Source organism: Anser brachyrhynchus (assembly GCF_964034855.1).
Source record: "Anser brachyrhynchus genome assembly, chromosome: 15".
In the NCBI taxonomy this organism is placed as follows: domain Eukaryota; kingdom Metazoa; phylum Chordata; class Aves; order Anseriformes; family Anatidae; genus Anser; species Anser brachyrhynchus.
The window spans coordinates 4,591,508-4,611,819 of record NC_137733.1 but is presented as its reverse complement, the minus strand read 5'-3'; the positions used below and the strand labels follow the sequence as shown (position 1 = coordinate 4,611,819).

General features: G+C 51.3%; 1 protein-coding gene across 1 annotated transcript; it reads left to right on the top strand.

The window, feature by feature from the left end:
• The first annotated feature begins 3,173 nt into the window (after window positions 1-3,173).
• On the top strand, window positions 3,174-14,494 carry ATP6V0C (ATPase H+ transporting V0 subunit c). Its single transcript, XM_080557127.1, has 3 exons — window positions 3,174-3,525; window positions 12,628-12,811; window positions 13,673-14,494. Exons 1-3 carry the CDS (start codon window positions 3,450-3,452, stop codon window positions 13,875-13,877), a joined length of 465 nt encoding a protein of 154 aa, XP_080413253.1. The 5' UTR covers window positions 3,174-3,449; the 3' UTR covers window positions 13,878-14,494.
• The last annotated feature ends 5,818 nt before the right edge of the window (window positions 14,495-20,312 follow it).

The window sequence follows — 20,312 nt, the reverse complement described above, 5'->3', positions numbered from 1 at the left end:
GCCTGGGAGCAAGATGTGAAACCCAGAAAGCAGAACTCTTCAAACAAACAACAAAAAAAGACACTTGCCCCCTCCAATTCCCAAATCCCCCTCCTCCAAGCTTTGGCACGGTCCCGTGTCCCCTCAGCAGACCCAGCGGCTGCTGTCAGAAAAGCCGTCGGGTCCGGAGCTGCTGGGAGCGAACCCTCACAGCCTCGGGCGCTGGCGGTGGCTCCTTCAGCAAAGCAAAAAAAAAAAAAAAGGAAATACTGGGCCAAAAGAGAAATAACAAAACCAAAGGAAAACACTTCTCTCTTTCAGTTTCTCTTTGCTTAACAAAGCGATAACCGAGCGCTGTTTAACTTGGCTCCCTTGCAGCATTTTGTTTGGGCGCTCCAAGCAGGCGAGGACACAGCTGGGAAGGTGGCCGGGCAGCCAGCAGGCGCGCGCATCCTTTGCCCAGCGGCTCGGCGGCCAGGTGGGACTGCAGGGCAGAGCTGGGCAGCGGGAATACCTGTGCCTCCTAGGAGGGGTTTTGAGGGTAAAATGAGCCATCTGCGCTGCATCGGACAGAACCGGCGATTGCCCAGCCGAGCGGCACAAGGTGTGCCGTGCAGCTTCCACCACCAGCTGCGGCAACGCGGGGCCGAGCTGCGTTTTCTCCAGCCTCCTGCAGCGGTTCCTGGGGGCAGTCCTGACCTGACCCCGCTGCCGGCACCTCGCCGGGGAGACGGAGGCGTTTGGTGGAGCTCAGAGCCTGCAGCGGTGGGGGCACGGCAGCAAAAGGAGCGCGGAGAAAGCAGCGACTCGCCACACCACCCCCGGGGGCTGAAGACACGGGAGAAACAACGGTGATTTCCCACCTGCATTCACCCACGGGGCAGCAAAAAAAAAAAAAATCATGATATGGAAAAGAGAGAAAACAGTTTTTAGCAGGGCAAGAAAGCAGGATGGAAATCAGTTCATTAAGCCCCAAGTAGAGGGAGGGAATCCCGATGTGCAAACTGCCCCAGCCCTGATAGACCCCTGGTAGAAAGGGGAGTTGTGCCCCCAGGGACATGGGGCGCAGGGAGGAACCGAGGACGAGCCCGCAGGAGCACCAGCCCCCAGCCCCATGACTCCACCATGTGATTTTGGTGAGATTTCGGTGAGACACCACGGGAGACGCTGAATCAGGGAACGCCGTGGCTGGGTTTGCCCCATTCCCAGTGAGCGTTCGCTGCTGTGGCCGAGGGTGATGGGTCCGCCACCAGCCCCGCTCTTCCCTTGCTGCTGGCACTGGCTCAGCTCCGTGGCCCCTTGGGGCCTGTCCCCAGCCCTGGCCAGGCCGGTGTGAGCTGAGCTGGGGGCTCCTGGCAAGCCGGGAGCATTTTTAGGATGTTAGCACCAGATCGGGTGCTGCCTCAGGAGGGCTGGGCAGCCAGTGCCTCCCCTCCATGTAGCCTGCAGCCACGCCACGTCACCGAGGTGCGCAGAGTCACGGCTGATTTGGGCTAGGCATTGCCCTAACGCTGTGGTTCAGCACCCAATTTTCCATCCATCCCTCCGTCGCTCTGGTCTCTTCCTCCCAGCACGGATCCAGCCTCCAGCAAACCCGCTGCGGTCCGGGAGAGCCCTTCCCATCCCTGCCCCGCAGCGTGCCTGCAGCACGGCTCGCCCAACGCTGGGCTAACCCAGCCCGAACTCAGAGCGCAGGGCTGGGGAGACCCAGCTGAGCAGCAGGACGCTGGCGGCAGTGGAATTTAGGTGCTTTTGAGGAGCAGTAGCACAGGAAGGGCTTAACAGCATCCCTTCAGCACCCCCCCAGTGGCGCTGGGCAGAGCCTCCTGCGTCCCGCCACCGTCGCACCGTGACCTGAGGCTCCCGTGACCCCGCAGGCCGGGCGGGAGGGAAGGGGCTGACGCTGCCGTTCCCAGAGCCCGGGCACAGCTCGCAGCTCGCGGCCGGACGCGGGGGCAGCCGCATCAGCCCTGCCCCAGACGTTTCTCGCCTCTGCCTGGTTGGCTCCAGCAGCCCAGGGACGAGCAGGGGACAGCTGGGCTGGATGAATATGGGGTGCTGTGAAAATTGAAATGTTTTGGAAAAGGCATTGGTAAGAATGTAAAAAATATCCTTTTGATGAACCGTCTCTTTTTGGCAAAAAAAAAATAGAAAATAAAAAATCTACAAATTTATTAGACGTTTAGTGCTGGAGAACCGAAACCCAGAGACGTTACCTGAGCCACAAATGGGGAGCGTGGAAGGGGAGGGAGGAAAGGAGAGGCAGGAGGGCCACGTCCCATTCCTCTGCTCTGCGAGGGGAGCTCACACACCTTCCTCCTGCCCCTCCCCTGGGGATTTAGGTAAAATTTTGGTTCCCGGTGTCCTGCTTCCAGGGCGGGAGCTCTGGGCACCCCACTGCCCCCCACAGTGACTGCTGGAGATCCTCGTTAGTGGTAACAACTGCCGCCCTGGCTGATGAACTACGGCTCCCGGGGCGCGGTGCTGCAGGAGCAGCAGTGTTGGTGATGGTGGTGGTGACGGTGATGATGGTGGTGGTGGTGATGATGGTGGTGGTGGTGGTGATGGTGGTGGTGGTGATGATGGTGGTGATGGTGGTGATGATGGTGGTGGCGGTGGTGGCGGTGGAGGAGGAGCACACACGGGGCCTGCAGCACCCGCGCTGCGGTTCAGGACCCTGTCCCCAGGTGCCACCACACAGCCCCGTCCTCTCCCTTTTGGCAGCCCCCGTGGCACGCGGGCTGCGCGCTAAATCCTGTCAGGGGCCGGCACGGGGCCTCCTGCCCTGCCCCACGGCAGGGCGCCCCCGCCGCCCCCCGCCCGCCTCGCGGCCACAGCAGCGCCCGGGGCCGCGCCGCGCGCCCACGCAGCCTCGGGGACGCGCGCGCCGCGCACGCACGCGCGCTCCCGCGGCCAGGGGCGGGGTCTCCCGCACGCCCCGCCCCCTATGCTAATGAGCGCTGACTCACGCTGGGACTGAACCACCGCCGCGGACGGAGGGGGGGGAAAAGGGAAGGGCGGCGCCCAGCGGCGGCCGCAAAGCCCCCGGCCCCTGCGAGGGACGCGGCGGCGGAACCGCCCCCCGCCCGTTCCCGGGGCTGGGCCCCGCCGCGGGAGCGCGGGGGGGGAAGCGGCAGCGGGGCGCCCCCGGGCGCTGCCCGCGTGGTAGCGGCCGGGCGGGGGCCGCGTGACGGGCGGGGGGCGGCCCGCCGCCATCTTGTGCTGCGGGGCCGTATTTAGGGCGCCGCGCCCGGCCCCGCCGCGCAGTGCCCACAGCGCCCGGCTCCGCGCCGCCCGCAGGCCCCGCCCTGCCGCCCGCCCTCCCGCCCACCTCCCCTCCGCCATTTTGTGGCCGGCCGCTGCCCGCGGAGGACGGCGCCGCAGCGCAGCCTCCTGCCTGCCCTCCTGCCTCCCTCCCGCCCTGCCTCCCGCTCGCAGCCGCGCCTCGCCTCGCCCCGGCCCCCGCAGCCATGTCGTCCGGCAGCACCCCCGAGTACGCCTCCTTCTTCGCCGTGATGGGCGCCTCGGCCGCCATGGTCTTCAGCGGTGAGCGCCCCGACCGGGGGGCAGGGCGGGCTGCGGGGGGGGCTCACCGGGAGCAGAGGGGGGGGGCTCCGCGCTCAGGGCTATTCCCGCACCTCCCCCCCTCCCCGGGGTGCGTGCGGGGCCGGCCCGGGCGCTGCGGGGGCGGCAGCGGCCCCCTCCCCCCCTTTCCCCCCCCGCACCGGGAGCGCGCCGGGGAGGGGCTCGCGCCGCTCCCCCCCCCCCTCCATCCGGGCAACCGGGAGCGGCGGAGGGTCTGCGCGCGTGACGTCAGCGCGGAGCCCCCCCCACGTGACTGCGGCGCCGGCGGGGGCGGCCCCGGGCTGCGGGCCCGGCCCCTCCCCGCGGGGGCCGCGCGCCCCCGGCCTCACCCCGAGCGGGGCGCTGCGGGGGGGCCGTGCCCGGCCGCCGCCGGGGGTTCGGAGCCTCAGCGCGGGGTGTGCCGGGGGGGGGGGGGGGGGGCCGGCCGGGCGGGCACCGCCGGGGGTGGAGGGAGCCGGCGGGGTGCTGCGCTGCCGCCTGGGACCGGGAGCTCCTCTTCGGCGGCCGTTGGTGCGAGGCGGCGAGGCTCAGCCCCGAGGAGCCGGGTCGCCCTGCAGGGCCGTGCCTGTGCAGATAGCCCAGCAGACACCCCAAAATGGCGCTGTGCGCTAGGCAGCCCGTCGTGATTCGCCCCCGTTCCGCGGAGGATGAGCAGGCCTTCGGTGTGGTGTTCCCGCTGTTCGTGGCCGAGCGGCTGGTGCCGTTTCACGGGGCGTAGTGCACAGGCCTGTCGTTTGGGGTGTAACCTGGGGAAGGCTTCACGTGGCTCCCCCAGTGATTAGGAATACGATAATAGCGTTACAACAACTAGGTATAAAACACCTGTGAATTACTGTTCCTCTTCTCAGGAGACTTAGCCGATGTCTCTGTGCACACACATACTGACTGACGTGTCTGTCCTCCTGCCACCTAATCAGGCTCCCAGTTGAGGAGCCAAAGCACTGGCATTCAGAGCTGGTTCTAGCTCAAGGGGTGTATTGCTGCTGTTCATGCGCTTGGCTTCTCTCGCACTAAAGGAGCCTCAGAGAGGGCAGCCAGATCTGGAAGGCAAATTTGCAGAAGCTGTTCCTGGTTGAGTAGTGCAGTAGATCAGGCTGTGTGAATAGTAACGTATACAGGAGATCTTAAAATGTTTGAGGGGAAGCTGTTTAGCTGTGCTGGTGTTGGCAGTGCGGACTGGTGGCTGGCTTCACACCAGCGGTGTTCATGGCTTGTCCCTTACCATGGAAGGGCCTGGCTGGATGTGTTGAGTCTTGTGTAGTTAGTGCCCAGTAGCGGGATGCAGATGCCCAGGGCTGATGGCAGTTAATGGCCTGCTGCCATGGAGTTCAAACATTGTACTTGCGCTCGACAAGTTAAGACTTTCCTGAAACCTGTCTGGAACGCTACAGAAGCCAACTTGAGACTGCTTGACCTGCCTGTCAGCCAGCGACAGCAGCAGAGGAATAGACCGAGTTAGTTGCAGGAAAAAAGTGAAATGGGAGTTGACAGGTGAGTGCCTTCAGTAGTGGCAGTGATTAAGATCTTCAATGACTGCTTCCTCAAGACAGCTCAGTATTTAATTCCTCTCCCAAAATCCTACTGGGAGCAAAGGAGCAGTGTATGGCGTGCCAGGTGCTTTGTGATGTGCACGTTTGCCTCAGTGGAAACCACGGTGAGGGACGCAGAGATGAGTCAACGTTCTGATAAAAATTCAAAGCCTTGCTTGGCACATCTGAACCAGAAGCGAAATTGCCCAGACGCTGCAGGTTTGGTTAACGTTGTACTGGGAGATTGCAAGTTAAAGTAGGCTTGTGCTGGGTAACTCAACGTGAGCGCTGAAGCTGTGTTGGTGAGGGTTTGGTCACTACCATGCTGCTGCTGGTACGTGACTGGTCTGCAGTTGCAGAGTCTGGGTCAGATGATCCTCAGAGCAGCAAGTTGGAGCCGTTTGGTCTCTTGTTAGGGCCTAAGCACATCTGATGAGGTCATTACTGGAAGAAATCTGAATGGAATGTAGATAGTGCTGGTGCAGAGCTATTTCTTAGTTGTGAACATAACTGAATTGCTTGTTTAGTGAAGTAACTTGTTTAAGGAAGTTTGGCATGGGTGTCAACACAGGGTAAACTAAAACTTGCAGTGTCATGCAGCTTTCCTAGTTGGGATTTGGTTCCATAGCATGCTCTGATGCTAATTGAACTGGTTTAAAAAGCAAACTTAAGAGCAAGGAAATAAGGCTGGTTGGACAAACAGCGTGGAAATAGCTAAAACTGTTGTAGATGGGTGTTAGTTGGTTCAGCGATCATGTCTGACTCATGGATCTAAAGATCAGAGTCTTGTGGAGCTTGGATTTCAGAGACCTGTTTCTAGTAAACATGTTGAGTTTCGTACTGTCCAGGCTAGTTTGATGTGAAAACAGGCAACTTCAGGCAGTGCTGTTTGATGTTTGAACATTAACAGCTGATGTTAAGTAGATAGCAGAACTTGTTCTGGTCAGCTAGTACTGATAGCAGCTCGGAAGACTAAGAGAGGCTGCTGTGACCTTGGCTGTCTTCAAGCCTGCTTACTCATTGGCTGGTTACAACCTGTTCTGATAGCTAAGGCTCCTTTATTTCCGATGTGCAGAACATGTAGCTGGCTCAGCGTCAGATGCTGTTGAGTGATCAAATCAGAGGCTTTTCCATGTGACTTCTGCTCGCCAGAAATGAAGAAGCGTGATATTGGGGAAAAGCTGCCTGATCCTGTGCGTGCTAATTCTCACAGGAGAACGTGGTGGCCCGGGCTTACTGCCCTGTGGCCTCCAGGATGGGAAATGGGGTCTTGCTTGGGGTGGGCGTTCAGTGCCTTTGATGCTGGATCAAGCATCTGGAAGACTGCTAATGAAGAGGACTCTAGCCAGCAGTGTTAAGGTTAGTCCTGTGTTCCACTTCACATTGCTACTGCATATTTAACAAAATACTCTTTATTTTAAACTAGGGGCCCCAGTGCTGTAGCTGTTGGTAAGCTAATTAAGTGGCCTTCCCACCCCCTGAAGTGGCTGGCTCAGAGCAGCAGCTTGCTGCAGCTGACAGCCCTGCGCAGTCTGGCTCTGGAAGGCAGCGTGACTCCAAACAGTTTGTACCTTTGAGGGCAAATTCTACTTGTGCTTCCTGAAATGCTGGCTCCTTGGTGGGTGGGGAGCTGCAGTAAGGATATGTAGACCTCATCCGAAGAGGAGCTTGCAGGCTCCTTAGGTGTAACTTGCAGGTAAAAAAACAAAATGGCAGAACAGAGGCAGTCTCTCTTCCAAATCAGAAGAACTCCAAAGGCCAAGTGGTAGGGGCAGGAAAACTCAGTGGGTCAGGGAAGCTACAAGTAAGGACGTAATTTCCCCTCAGTAAATTCTAGGCTCTGGAACTTGAAAATCAGATCTGGCATCAGTACAAACAGAACCAGTCCTTAACCATTGGTCTGCAAGACTTGGCTGAAGCAGGTGTTCTGCTGCTTGTGCCGTGCTTTCCAGGCGTAAATGATGGGATTCCTGTCTCATCCCAAAGGCACTGCAGGGTATTTACCCTCTGGTGCGAGCATGCAGAGCAGTAGCAGTTGAGATGACTGCCAGGTGCCTCAGGATCTGTTGGTCAACTTCCTTTTCCTTCTTAAAATGAGCCTTTGCAGTCTGTCTGGAGTCTGACTGGTTGTGAGCTGAAAAACTCTACAGCCTGATCAAGGTGTTAGGTGGTGAAAGAGAAAAATGTAGCTTCACAGAAATGTGCTCCTATCTGCTTGCTGCCTTCACAAAGCAGTAAAGCATAACCTGCTCAACTTGCTCCCTTTGAATGGTGAGCACAAGGCCAAGCTGGTCTGGCCGCATGCGTGTCTGAACATCGCTGAACGTCCTTCTGAAATGAGGCTTCTGGGCCATGGATGCCTCCTGGTGGACGAGTGGTGTGAGCTGAGAGGACAGCTGGGTGAGAAGTGTTCCTCCGGACTGGTACGTGGGGCATCTCCGCAGTCAGCACCTGGAGTGGAGTGGTCCACCCAGCCTGAAATGGGTCACCTTTAGGTTGCAGGAGAGCTTATATGGTAAAGGAATAGAAATAACGAGCCACCAGGTCTGCTGCTGGTGGCACCAGTGTGCCTTGCTGCTTGCTGAAGAGTAAGGCTGTGCTCCTGGTGGAGGGTTAGGTCTTGCCATACTGATTAAAAATGCTCCTGGCTTCTGTGTGGTGTAGCAGGCTGCACACAGGACCGGTTGCAGAAGTCCCAGCTACTCGGGCAGCTGCCTGGTAACCTCTTTATTTTGGGCTGCCACTTCTGCAGCATAACCATGAGGAGCTGCGACTTGAGAACACTTCAGCTCTCAGATTTACTGACGAAGAGCAAATTGCCTGTTAGCCTTGCAGGTTGATTCTGACAGTTCTGACACTGCTGAAAGCTGGTAGCACTGAGCTTCCTGGAGCTTGTAAGGAGCTCCGAGCACTTGGTGTTGGCTGACAGAAGCTCAGTGTGAGCCTGCAGTGTGTGCTCCCAGTATCCTGGGCTGCACCAACAGCAGTGTGGGCAGCGGGGTGAGGGAGGGGATTGCCCTCCTCTGCTCTGCTCTTGTGAGATCCCTCCTGGAGCCTGCGTTCAGCTCTGGGACCCTCAGCACGAGAAGGGCATGGACCTACTAGAGCAAGTTTGGAGGAGGGCCATGAGGACGATCAGAGGGCTGGAGCACCTCTCCTGTGAAGACCAGCTGGGGTAGCTGGGGGTGTTCAGCCTGGAGAAGAGAAGGCTCTGAGGAGACCTCACAGTGGCCTTCCAGCCCCTGTAGGGGGTCATAGGAAAGCTGCAAAGGGACTCTTTGTCAGGGAGTGTAGTGATAGGACAAGGGGGAATGGTTTTAAACTAAAAGAGTAGACTTAGATTAGATATCCAGAAAATATTCTTTACTCAGAGGGTGGGTGGTGAGGCACTGGAATGGTTTGCCCGGAGAAGTGGGTGCCCCATCCTGGTGGTGTTCTAGGCTGGGTTGGACTGGGTTTTGAGCAACCTGGTGTAATGGGAGGTGTCCCTGCACGTGGCAGGGGGGTTGGAAGTAGATGATCTTTGAGGTCTTCTCCAACCCAAACCATTCTCTGGTTCTATTAATCCACATGCCCTTGCATGCAGTCAGGGAAGGACAAGAAAGTACAGCATCCCTGAGGCTATAGCAGGTCAGTGAGGAACTGCAGCCTGTGTTTGGGTAGGGCGCTCATCTGTTACACCCAGTTATCCCTGGGGATGGGCTACAGCCGGTCTTCAGCCAGCATGGTCTGAATGTGTGCGCGCTCCAGATACTGTGCACATAACTGTCCTTTCCAGGAAGCTGCAGTTGTGCAACCGAACAGCTTTTTTTCAAGGCGTCCATGGAGTATGTGTTACTGTAATCTGATGCAGAGCTGTGTTCATGGTAAGCTTGGTGTGGAGGGGCCTCAGCATATCAGTGGGGGAAAAACTGAAGCATGTTCTTTGAAGGTGACCAAGTTCCTGGAACGGCCCGGAAAGGGCTGTACTTGACCTGGGTGCAGCTTCCTGCAGAGTTCTCCAGCTGGTTAACAACTTGCTCGAGAATGAGCAGGTCTTCAGGTGAACTTATGCCTCCTTCTGGTTCAAGGCAAGGCTACCTACTGCATGCGACAGCCCCTCTGATGTTAGATTGATTATGAAAGGCTCCAGATGCAAGTCTGTAACCAGGATGCGCTCTCAGATTTCCAATTACAATGCCATTGTCTGTTATCGTCACAAGTTTGACTTGTGTCACTAGCTCACTTCCAAATGCAAGGAAATCCAGCCTATTAATGTGCTGGAAGTCTTTCCTCTGCCGTTGCTGTACGCAAACCTACCTTTCTGTGGCGGGAGGGGTCGCTGGCTCTGAATGGACCAGATGCTGCTGCGCTGTGCGTGGCTGGTTCTGGCCATCTCCATTCTTGGGCTAAGCACAAGTGGATTCATTGCGGCTGCTGAAACTGCAGGAAGCTCTATCTCTGCAAATGGTTCTTTGACTTGAAGGCTTCTTAGAGTCACTGTGTAGGTGCACATCCGTCTACAGAAATGGTCCATGCGTGTCTGCAGAGCTTGGCAGAAACAACGTAAGGCTTTTGGTAATAGCCTCTTCCTGCATTGAGGGAGTGTCGCCTGAGGTGACTGGCAGCTAACTTAGCTGCAAGATTACCGTGCTCAGTGCGTGACCTTACTGAACGCCGTAACTATAGCTACAAAAGGTTGGTCCTATTACTTCCGCAGGTCTCTTCAGACCTAGCTCGCTGAGGCTTCAGAAAACAGCCTTCAAACTGATCTGGCACATTCTAAAATGTGGTATGTGAAGTGCATCTGCTTCCAGTGTTAGCAGATGTCAAGCTGTGTGGAACTGCCCGAGGTGCCACGTGGCCCCCAGTGCGTGGCTGTGCGGCGGAAGGAGGTGGGTCCTCGCTCCTGGGAATGCGGTGCTGCGCTAACGGTGGAGCTGTGCGAGGAGCACTGCTCTCGGGCTGGTGAAGAGTGAGCGGTAAGACCAGCTGCCTTGTAAGATAGTGGAGATGCAGCGAGCTCTGGCGTAAGCCTGCTGGTCAAGATGTTGATGAATAAGCAGCGGTGCCAAGCTCTGAGGCTGGGGGTGTGGCATTTGGCCGTCTCCTCACTGGGAGTGTAATAGCTCTTCAGCACCACCTTTGAATTTGAGCTGTGTGACAGCTAGCTGCTATATGTGCACTCTATACATTGATGCGTTTAAACAAAGTTAAAGGTGTAAGTTGCCTGTTTTCCAGAATTGGGAATTGATAACTGGGAACTAACAAGCTTGCTTTGATCATCACCCCACCCTGAAAGCTTAAGCAGGCTGGCTTTCTGTAAGTGGTATTACAAAACCAGCTTCTGTAATCCATTGCCACATTAATTGCAACGCCTCTAAGTAACTTCAGGCTTGGAGGAAGTAATGACTGATTTAGTTTTGAGTAGTGAACTTTGCTTCTCTTGCAAGCCCTTTCTCTTTCTGGAGAGAACTATAAAAGGTTAGGCAGAGAAATGGCATCTGCCAAATGCTTTGGTCTGGATGTAGACAGTCTGAATTTTGATTTGTATCAAGTCCCTAGGAAATACTTCCTCCAGAAGAAAAGCTTCCTAATTCAAGGTAGAGTAACTTTAGGTGTCTAGTGCTTATGACATCTACAAACAGTAGAATCGCTGATATTGCTATTTGACTTTATACACTGTTTTTTGGGGCTTAGCTTGCATTTCCAGGTGAAACTTTTCTCCTGGTTTTGGCTTATGCTTCCAAGAAAGCTGCAGAACTGATGGAGTGCTCTAGTTCTGAACAGCTTTTTACATCTGCCTATGTTATAGCTGAGACTTTAAAAGGAAGAGGATCCAGGCTACAGGAGGCTAAGGAGCTTTGCTAATGCGGAACTAATTTGTAGTTGATGAGGCTTTCTGTTCAAGTCTTTGTAACTAAAATAACTTCTGGTAGTGAGTCTTGTGTTATTGCAGCAGTAGAACCCTTATTAATCTTCTGAAGTGTTGCAATGCAAAGCAAGGAGGATTACTGCTTAGTTCTTGGCTGCAAGAAGTTGCCTTTAGACACTGAGAAGTGGGGAAGTACTTAGCCTAAACCCTTTGAATACCTCAGCAACTCTTTTGGGCCACGTGTAACATTCTGCACTTGAAAACTGGTGTAAGAGGCAGCCACAGGTCTTTGTGGAACAGTCTCTGGTAGAGAAAACTTAATTCTTAAAAGTGATGGACCAGAATTGCATATAAGAAGTCCTGAACAGTCCAGGTGCGTGAAATCCCTATATATTTAATGCTCTCCAGTGACCTTGTTGAGCAGGCAAAAGAAGTTTCACTGTAGTTAAACGGGACTGTTACCTTTGAATGTCAACCTGATGGTATCTGAAAACTTCCCCTTGTAAATAGCCGGTCGTGCTGTTTCGAGTGTAGTTGTGGATGGCTGCATGGTATCTCCTGAGTGGCAGTGGGTGCAGTCCAGAGTTAGTTTCTGAAATGCTGCAGAGCGTGGCTGAAAGAAAATGGGTCTTTCTGAGTAGTTCAGGATCATAGAATGAGGTAGTCATTGAAGCTCTTGTGAGCCTAGTATAAAACTTTCAGGACAGAAGCTATTTTTTGGGGGTAGTACTTTGGGACTCTTGGTTCTAGCAGCTCTTACAGGTGACAAGCCTGTGTTTTGCCTTGAAAAACAAGCTTTGGATTTGTGTGTTACTAGCTGCTTATTCAAATATCTGTCAAGGTGATCAGTGGGCCTTGGGGCTAAGGTTGTTGTGACCATCTCTAAGCTGTGAGCTATGCCGTTCTTTTCTGTGGTTCCAGTGGCTGGAATCCTGAATCCTTCACATGTGGGGTATGCATGGAAGGAATCCCTTCTCCAAGGGCTGAAGTGCAGCAATAATACAAACATTCATTGCAACTTCAAAATGTTTCTGATGGAGCTGAAACTGCATGTTTAACTCCAGGTCAAAGCACAGACCAGATACCTTTTGTGGTAGAAAAGGCCCCACGAAGGATAGCACAGGGCAACTTGTTAAACATTGGGTGCATTTAAGAAATTAGCCCAAGTATCTCAAAGTTCAGCAACTGGAAAACCTACTTTTCTGTCAGGTAGCATCCCCCTGCAGTAACAAGACATGCATTTTTTCGTCTAGTTCAGCTTTGTACTGCATTTTTTCTCTAGTTCAGCTGAGTTCAACTGAGCCTCTGCAGTCTGGGTTCTGGGAGGGCACAGATGCTGAAGTAACATGTTCATATTCAGACCTTGGGGTTTGGCTGCTAAATGGGGAATATATGTCTGCAGAGGTGTGTAGGTAGCTTCACAGCAGCGTGGCTTAGAGGATATCCTGTAGCCAGTAGTAATTGAACGGCACCGTTTTATCTATCTAGTTCCAGTCTGGGACTGGGTAAGTCACTTCCCCATACTTCAAGGAAGTGTTCCTGTCTGACAAACCAAGCAGTCAAGTGACTATTTGACTTGCACAATTCTTCCTATTGCTGACTTCAGCTGTTCTAATACTGCAGTCTAACAAAGGCCGTGTTATTGGGGGATCTGCCTAATGTTTTCTTTTTATCTTCCAGCCTTGGGAGCCGCTTATGGAACCGCAAAGAGCGGCACGGGTATTGCAGCCATGTCTGTCATGAGGCCTGAGCTCATCATGAAGTCAATTATTCCTGTCGTCATGGCGGGTATTATAGCTATCTATGGCCTCGTAGTGGCGGTCCTCATTGCCAATGCCCTTTCACCTTCCATCACACTATTCAAGTAAGTTACATGCCTGTCAGTGTCGTTTAAGTTTGTTCTAGCAATATTTTGATGCTGCTGAATGGGTAGATTTTGCTTAAGACCTTGGGAAGACTGTTAGCACAGTTGGCTGTAAATGCTAAATGCTCCTAACCTGAGCTCTAGAGTACAGACTGGATTTCAGCTCCTACCCAGTGCCTTAGCCTCACCGGCAGTGGTGTATTAGCTAACATCGTAACATCAGACAATATCACTACAAGTAATGTCATGGTTTATGGCTTGAATGAAACTGTACAGACAGTCTGCGGATAGGAGGATGAGTTTGTTTCATGGTGTCAGATTCTAGAGCTGGAGTGCGCATGTCTTTCCAAGAGTTAATGAGGGTCTGAATAGCTCTCCTGTTGCCTGGGAAGTGCAAATGAATAATTAACAATGCTCACTTCTTTACATGTTGGTAAAGCAATCCTCAAGCTGTACATTGTACCTTCATACCAGCTATAGTCTGAAACTTAATCTCAACTTCTGAGAATAGCTGGAACTAGCGTGACTGTCAGAGCAAAACAATGCTTCTGTGAGGCCTAACAGAACAGGTACCTGTGCCACTGTACAAGGTACAGTAGGTGAGCGTTGTGGTTGGCTGAGCTGCGAGCCTTGATCCAAGGTAGAACAGGTAGAAAAGGTCCTTTGCAGGTACCTCTGCCTGGCCGTTCTTGTCTGACATACACGTGGGGTTAACATGTATAACTCCTGCAGCGCAAGAGGCCTCAGAATGACCTGGATATGGTATGGCAGTATAATGGGGCGGGGAGTGAGTTTAGCCTGAAGGCAAAGGGTTGGGTGTCCTGTTGCTTGCCACTGAATCTTTTCTTCTCTGTCCTACAGGAGCTTTCTTCAGCTGGGTGCTGGCTTGAGTGTGGGCCTCAGTGGTCTGGCTGCTGGCTTTGCCATTGGCATCGTGGGTGATGCAGGTGTACGGGGAACAGCACAGCAGCCCAGGTTATTTGTGGGCATGATCCTGATTTTGATCTTCGCTGAAGTCTTGGGTCTCTACGGCCTCATTGTTGCCCTTATCCTCTCCACAAAGTAAATGTTGCAGTATGATGTAAAGAGATGTAACAAATCAACATTTAAAGCTCCAGAATGAAAATGGTTTCTCCAATGTGTACAGTTGTCCCAATTTGGTAGTTGATCTCTTGTAAATGCGCAATGTACGTTAGTGACTTGTCTGTCCTGTGTGTATTTCAATATTAAATTGGATGGGCTGCTCCAAGCCTATTGCATGGCTTGGGGTGGCCTGTGTGCAATTTTCCACCCATTGCTGTTAGTACTTTATGTATAAATATGAACTAGAAATGTAATTTTTCTCTTCACTGGATGTTTATTTATAAAAGACTTGACATGTTCATACATCTATGGAGCAAGGATTTTCAATTTCCCATGCTATATATATTAATCTTATATATAGGTAGATTACACTGTGGGGTCAATTGTAAGTGCAGAGAATTCCTTGGATGTAACTTTGATTCTAAAGATTGCTGTAGTGTCCTGGTATTGGAGTATGAGAATTTCGTGTTTTATTACAGCAATTGTCCGAAACACTCCCGTGTTTCAGTAGTAACTGCGTATGCTCTGGCATCAGAGTTGTGCACCCAGTGTTGGGTTACAAACTTATACCATGTTTCCAAATAAAACTTCCTCACTACATTGCTGTAATGACTCCTCTGCCTCTGATTTAACGTTTTAGCTGCTCCTTTAGGAAGAGGAGGGATTCCCTGAAGGGCAGGCAGGTTCTTCGAAGTGACTGAGCACTGCACAAGAGTCATGTCATCAACTGCTAAAGCATTCCCTATTTCTTCTTGGTCAAAGAGCAATGACTGCTGCTTCCAACTGCTGCGCAGGGGAGCACTTGAGAGCAGGAATGCAAGGCTGTTGCAGTGCTGTCGGTGCTTGGCCCCTGCCTGACAGGTATATTTTGCTATGTGTTGCACAGCAATGCTGCGTAGCCCACTGCAGCGTGACCTGACCAGGCCCAGTCATGGTGCAAGGGTGCCGGCTTCAGCATGTGACAAGGAACGGGAGCTGCCAAGGAGCTTCCAGGCAGCTTGTCCTTCTGATTGCACTGCAGAAGAAACTTGGCTGGGTGGAAAGCTGCACTGTTAGTAGCAATTGCTGCTGGAGTACCTGAACAATAGTCTCATCAGCAAAATGGGTTCATTCAAGAACTCATATTTTTAACTTACGAATCAGGAGCATTCAAGCTGAGAAGTTCTGCTGTTGCAGCTAGCAAATACTGAAGCAATCTCCTCTTGTCTTGAGGATATCTGAATGTCACAGAGCAACACTGGAGCTCATGCAGGAGATGTGTTGGACCCGTAACAATTGTTCCAAGTTGCCTTTGGGAAGTACGTCACCTTAATTTTACTTGCATAGTTTGGAGAACAGAGGAAGCTTTTCTTGGTTCAAGCCAAAATGTTGTTAGACTTAGATACTTAGAAATACCTTGATAATCAATGATCTGCCTATCTGCCTGGGCAGCACTGCACCTCATGGATACTGTGCAGGAAACAGGTCTGAAGTAATGAAGAGCTGTGTCCAGGTGTCAGAGCTGTGGGAGTGAACTTGGGTAATAGAGCTTCTAACCTGGTGGTAAGTCTGCACCTTTAGAGTAGCTTGTCTCCAAACCAGGGACCACGTGGTAATATTGTTGGTGGTCACTAATTACTAATCAAGTAACTGGTTTGTTTGCTAAAAGATTAGTCTAAATACATGTACCATGTAATGTGCTGTCAGCTGCTGGGCTTGGGGCTGGGGTGTGTTCCTGCTTTTATGTTCGAAGTGGCTTTACTTTGTGACACTCCCAGCAGTGGTACCAGTAGTGCTTTGGGGTGGGGGGGCAGGGTGCAGGGATTGGTTGGTTTGTGGAAAATCCTGGGTGTCTGAAGCATTGGATGGGAAGGGGAAAATTTCCTTAACGTTTCCTGATCTGAATCATGTTGCTCACTTTTTTCCTGAGCAAAAATAGTAGACTATAAACCCTTACCTAGGCATTTTAAACATTAGTGGAAACTATAGCATAACTAATTCTCTTTGCAGTGAGTGTCTTCCTGCTACTTCTGCAAAAAGTTCTGGGTGGGCTGAATGATAGATCCAGGCTTTCTGAAAAGCACACCACATACGCTTCTGTCTTGCAGCTCTGGTCAGAGGAGTTGCATTGTGATGGTGTAGCAGGAGGGGAGATGTGCCTGGCTGGGGTGCAATTGTTCGAGATCTTTTATCTTCTTTAGGCAGGACTAGCTGCCAGCCTTGTTTTTAGTCAGATGAGGAGAATATGAGCAAATGTATTTGAGAACAACTAAACAGGGGTAGTTCTCACCTCTGTGAGGGGGGGGGGGGAAAAAGGTAATTTAAAGGCACCATTCTATAGGAACTCCTTAAGATCCCAATGTTGTGTAACCAAATGTAGGTAAAACACTCTCAGCATTTTGATTTGTGCCTTGGGACGTCAAGCCTTCCTCATTATTGTAAATCCATGCTAGTCAGGAGAACAGCATAAAACAAAATCCAGGGTTAGCATGCATAGGATTGCTTTGCGCTGAGTACCTGCAAATACACTGAGCAAAATTAACAGTGAGTCTGTTGCCTTGGCTGAGTGTTTCTTTTACAGCCATGCTGTAGATCCTCGTTGGTGACTCACAAGTGAAAACTTGCATTTCAAGTCCTTTGCTGGTGCTATTGTGTCAGCAAATTTCTCAAGTGATTCAAGAAAAATTTTCTCAAACTTTTCTTTACTCAAGAAAATTGCGGACTTCTCAGTTCCTTTCGTTCATTAACTCACACCTAGATCAGTGCATTTCCATGTACTAGGGATGGGCTTTGGTTTGGAAGAACAGAACAGGCAGCCTCAGACAACGAAATGACAGTTTGTAGAGTGCCTGATTCAGAAGAGGTGGTGTCTACCAGCACATAAATAGTTCCCAGTAATGTGGCGGATTGCATGCACTGCAGAGTGAGTCAGCCCTGCAGTGCGAGAAGGGAGTGGGATGGCTCTGCAGCAGCAGAGGGTAAGCATCCATCAGCAGTCAGTTCAGGCTAGGTAAGGGTGAGGAATGCCTGCTGTCAGATGCTGCCAGCATAGTTAATGCCTTCATAGAGCTTGCCAACTTTTTTCTTTTAACTTTCATACTGGCTTTTTATTACTATTATTATTTAATGCTCTATTTTAGAAGCAGAACCTACAAGGTTGGTCAGTGACTGCTTTTTAAGGCTCCTTTAGTAACCTTTCAAATGCATCTGAAAATTAATTGCAATAAAATAACTCCCGTTTGGAGAAACTCCTGTTCTTCTCCCATAGGTATCAAGGGAACCCTGGGGTTGATGCATTACAGGACATTGGGAATGAGCAACGCTGACCATAATGGTGTAAACCAAGCCAAGCAGAAGGATGTGAACAAGGAGAAAGCTGGACTTGCAGTTCAAGATCTGTGTCCCATTTACAATTTGTGTGATGTTGAGCAGTCTGCCTGCTGGACTTCTACAGTGAAGTGGAGGTGGTAATTTTTTATGTCAGTTACCTGAGTTTGTGCTGCATCCAGCTTTGCTCTGAGGAGAGAGGGTAATGGGATAGCCTCAAGCCGCAGAGGGTGATAACCACCTACACCTAATGGTTCTGTCTACCTCAGGCAGGCTGACCAATCTTAGGAAATCACTGAAGTTCCCAGGATTGGCAGTGTTTCCAACTCACGGATGCAAACAGCATCCCTGGTCCATGTGCATTAAGACAATTTCTCAGAGCTCTTTGTGAATACACACAAAAAAAAAAAAAAAGAGAAGCCAAGGCTGCATCTCCACAATTGCTTCTTTCAGCAGCAGAGCTAGCATAAGCCCTTCCTCCTCTGGCACCTGTACCTTCTTTCATAGCTGTAGTGCGTGCTCCCCTGCTTCTCCTGAAAGTGCTGGTACAGCTTTTCATGTGACCAGGCAGTGAATCTGATTTGGGAATTGAGCCAGGCTAAAAATAACTCAACCTGGAAAAAAATGTTTTGCTGAGGAAAAAGCAAGTGAAGCTACAGTTTGATTCTCTCAGCCTATTACTGGGGCAGTGGAGAGAAAGAGCATGCGGTTATGAGAGGTGGAGCGTGAGGTTTTGGTGATGCAAGACAGGGATAATTTAATACTGAGGAATAAAGGGAGAGCATCCAAAAGGATAATCCTTAAGCAGGACAGGTGGGTGACATAAAGTTGGGCCGGGTGATGCACCTACAGCATTGATGAGGTAAATTTCCACACCTGTCATCTCAGTACAGGCTGTTCTGTTCTTCAGCAGCACGAGAGGTCCAAGCTATTTTTTAGTATTCTAATTCAGTGGTTCACTTCTGGCTTGCATCCTAGAAATTTTGCGTTCTTTTGTCGCCAAAGGGTTGGTGAAAGTGTGTCAGCAGGGTGGACCGTGTGGCAGGATCTGTTATTGTGGACATTGCTGTGTCTAACAGTATTTTCATTTACCTGTATGTCTCTTCCACTGCTGAGAAAAGTTACTGTCACCAGTCTCTTAGCATGTACATTCATATGAAAATGCTGTTTGGCTATAGGCAGTTTGTGTGCTGTATGTGCCCTTTGACATGCGGTTTAGCTGCTTGGAAGGGTACTTCTCCCCCTAGAGAGTTATTTTCGTGAATAAGCAGGCCTGAGGTTCAGTTTTATGTTCTAATCTTCTGAGCTTGGAGTCTCTTTACCTATACTAAAGCCACAAATCCCTCCCACTGACATACTGCTGGTTGTCCCTGGCAATGGATAATTTTAACCATGATGAGTAAAACCTGCCTGAAGCCATTCCTAGTCTCAAATTCTCCAAATTATGTTGTGTGTAGCTTTCTTCGGCTAAACTAACATCATTCCTGGTTCTCCATTTCCATGGCCTTTACTGGCATCCTACTGACAGTAAAAGGTAGCTTCATCATGTGGACAAGCACTGACATAGGGAATAACTACAGCATGAAACCTCATCCAAATTAAATCCTGGCTAGATGGGAATGTTATGTTCAGGCACAATTACGTTCCCTGTCATGTATCTTCTCAGTGTGATTCATAAGAGGAGCTCACATCAGCACCTTGCCTAGACACAGTCTAGATAAGACACTTGTCTCTGCAATCCTGTGGGACACCGAACTAGACAAACACTAGAGTGAGCACTACTTGGATGCTGCTGCAGCAAACAGTTGCCCACGTGGAGCAAAGAGGATGGAAGGAGAAGTGTCTGCAAGCAGACATCTAGGAGTACTTAGTCTGTTGGGGACACTAATCAGAATAAAGCACAGTACTTGCCTTTAACATTCTGAAGGTCAAATATGATTCCCTTTCTACCCACGGAGACTGCAGACATCAAAAGGACCACTGGTGGCATGGTCTGCTGGAGAGAAAAGTCGGGGGCTGGCGGTTAGAGCACAGAATAAACATTGTCTTCTCCCCCAGCTGCTGCTGACTTGCTGAATGGACTGAGGAGCTTGCCTACAGCACTGTTGTCAGCTTAGAAATAACTTTTAAAAGAAATAATGACTTACATGTGATTGTTATTTTTTTTTCCTGAAGCTGAGACTGGAACAGTGAAGTGAGGGGCTCCAGAAACCTTACTTTGCCTGAGCCAATAAAGAGGTTGAATTTCATTTTGTTAGTGTAATTATTTTGGTGTAGTGTGCCTAGCTGGATTTCCAAGCAGGTAAGCGCTTTGCAGCAGATTGTCTGCCAGCTCTCAGGGGCAAGGATCAGCTGATCTTTCAGGGACTGGTACATCTAGCAGGCCTGGGTCTGCCTGGGGTTGCCACTCAAGAAGTAAATAACCATGAGTGGGATGCAGCACAGCCTGCAGCATTGCTTCATCGCACAGTGAGTGCAGCCCATTGGCCCCACGCAGTACAGCGTGCCCGCTACAGGCAGTGCCATGTGTGTGTGATGTGCTGCGACAAAGCAGAGCACTTCCTGCAGGCACACTCATTCCCCGGGGAGAAATGAGTCTACTTTAGCCATTATATCCAAAGTTACTTATTCACAATTCACAGACTTAAAAGTCATTAGGAACCACTAATTCTTCTCATCTGACCTCCCAGGCCAGTGAACTTTGCTAGACAAAAAAGTACTTCAGTACAACATTTCCTCAAAGGCATCAGCGTATGCCAGCCACTAGCTCAGCGATGCTGAGGAGTACAGACAGCACCGAGACGTGCCAGCATGTGACAGGGCTGTCCCGGCAATGATGACAACAGCAGTGCGGGAGCCACGTCATGGCTCGCTGCGGGCTGCAAGATCCTCGACTGGACGATGCCAAGTACTGGTAGCTCCATGAGCTTGTGAAGGTAAAGGTAGCTTGGGCTTACTCTAATCTGTCCTTGAGCTGAGCACTGGTTCTTTAGGGATGTTCCTCTAGACCATCTTCTGCACTGAGAAGATCTAAATGTATCGGTATAAACTCAATGGAAAAGATACTACCCCAGACATTTGTAATCTGAATATAATCTGTGTGTAGAATGTT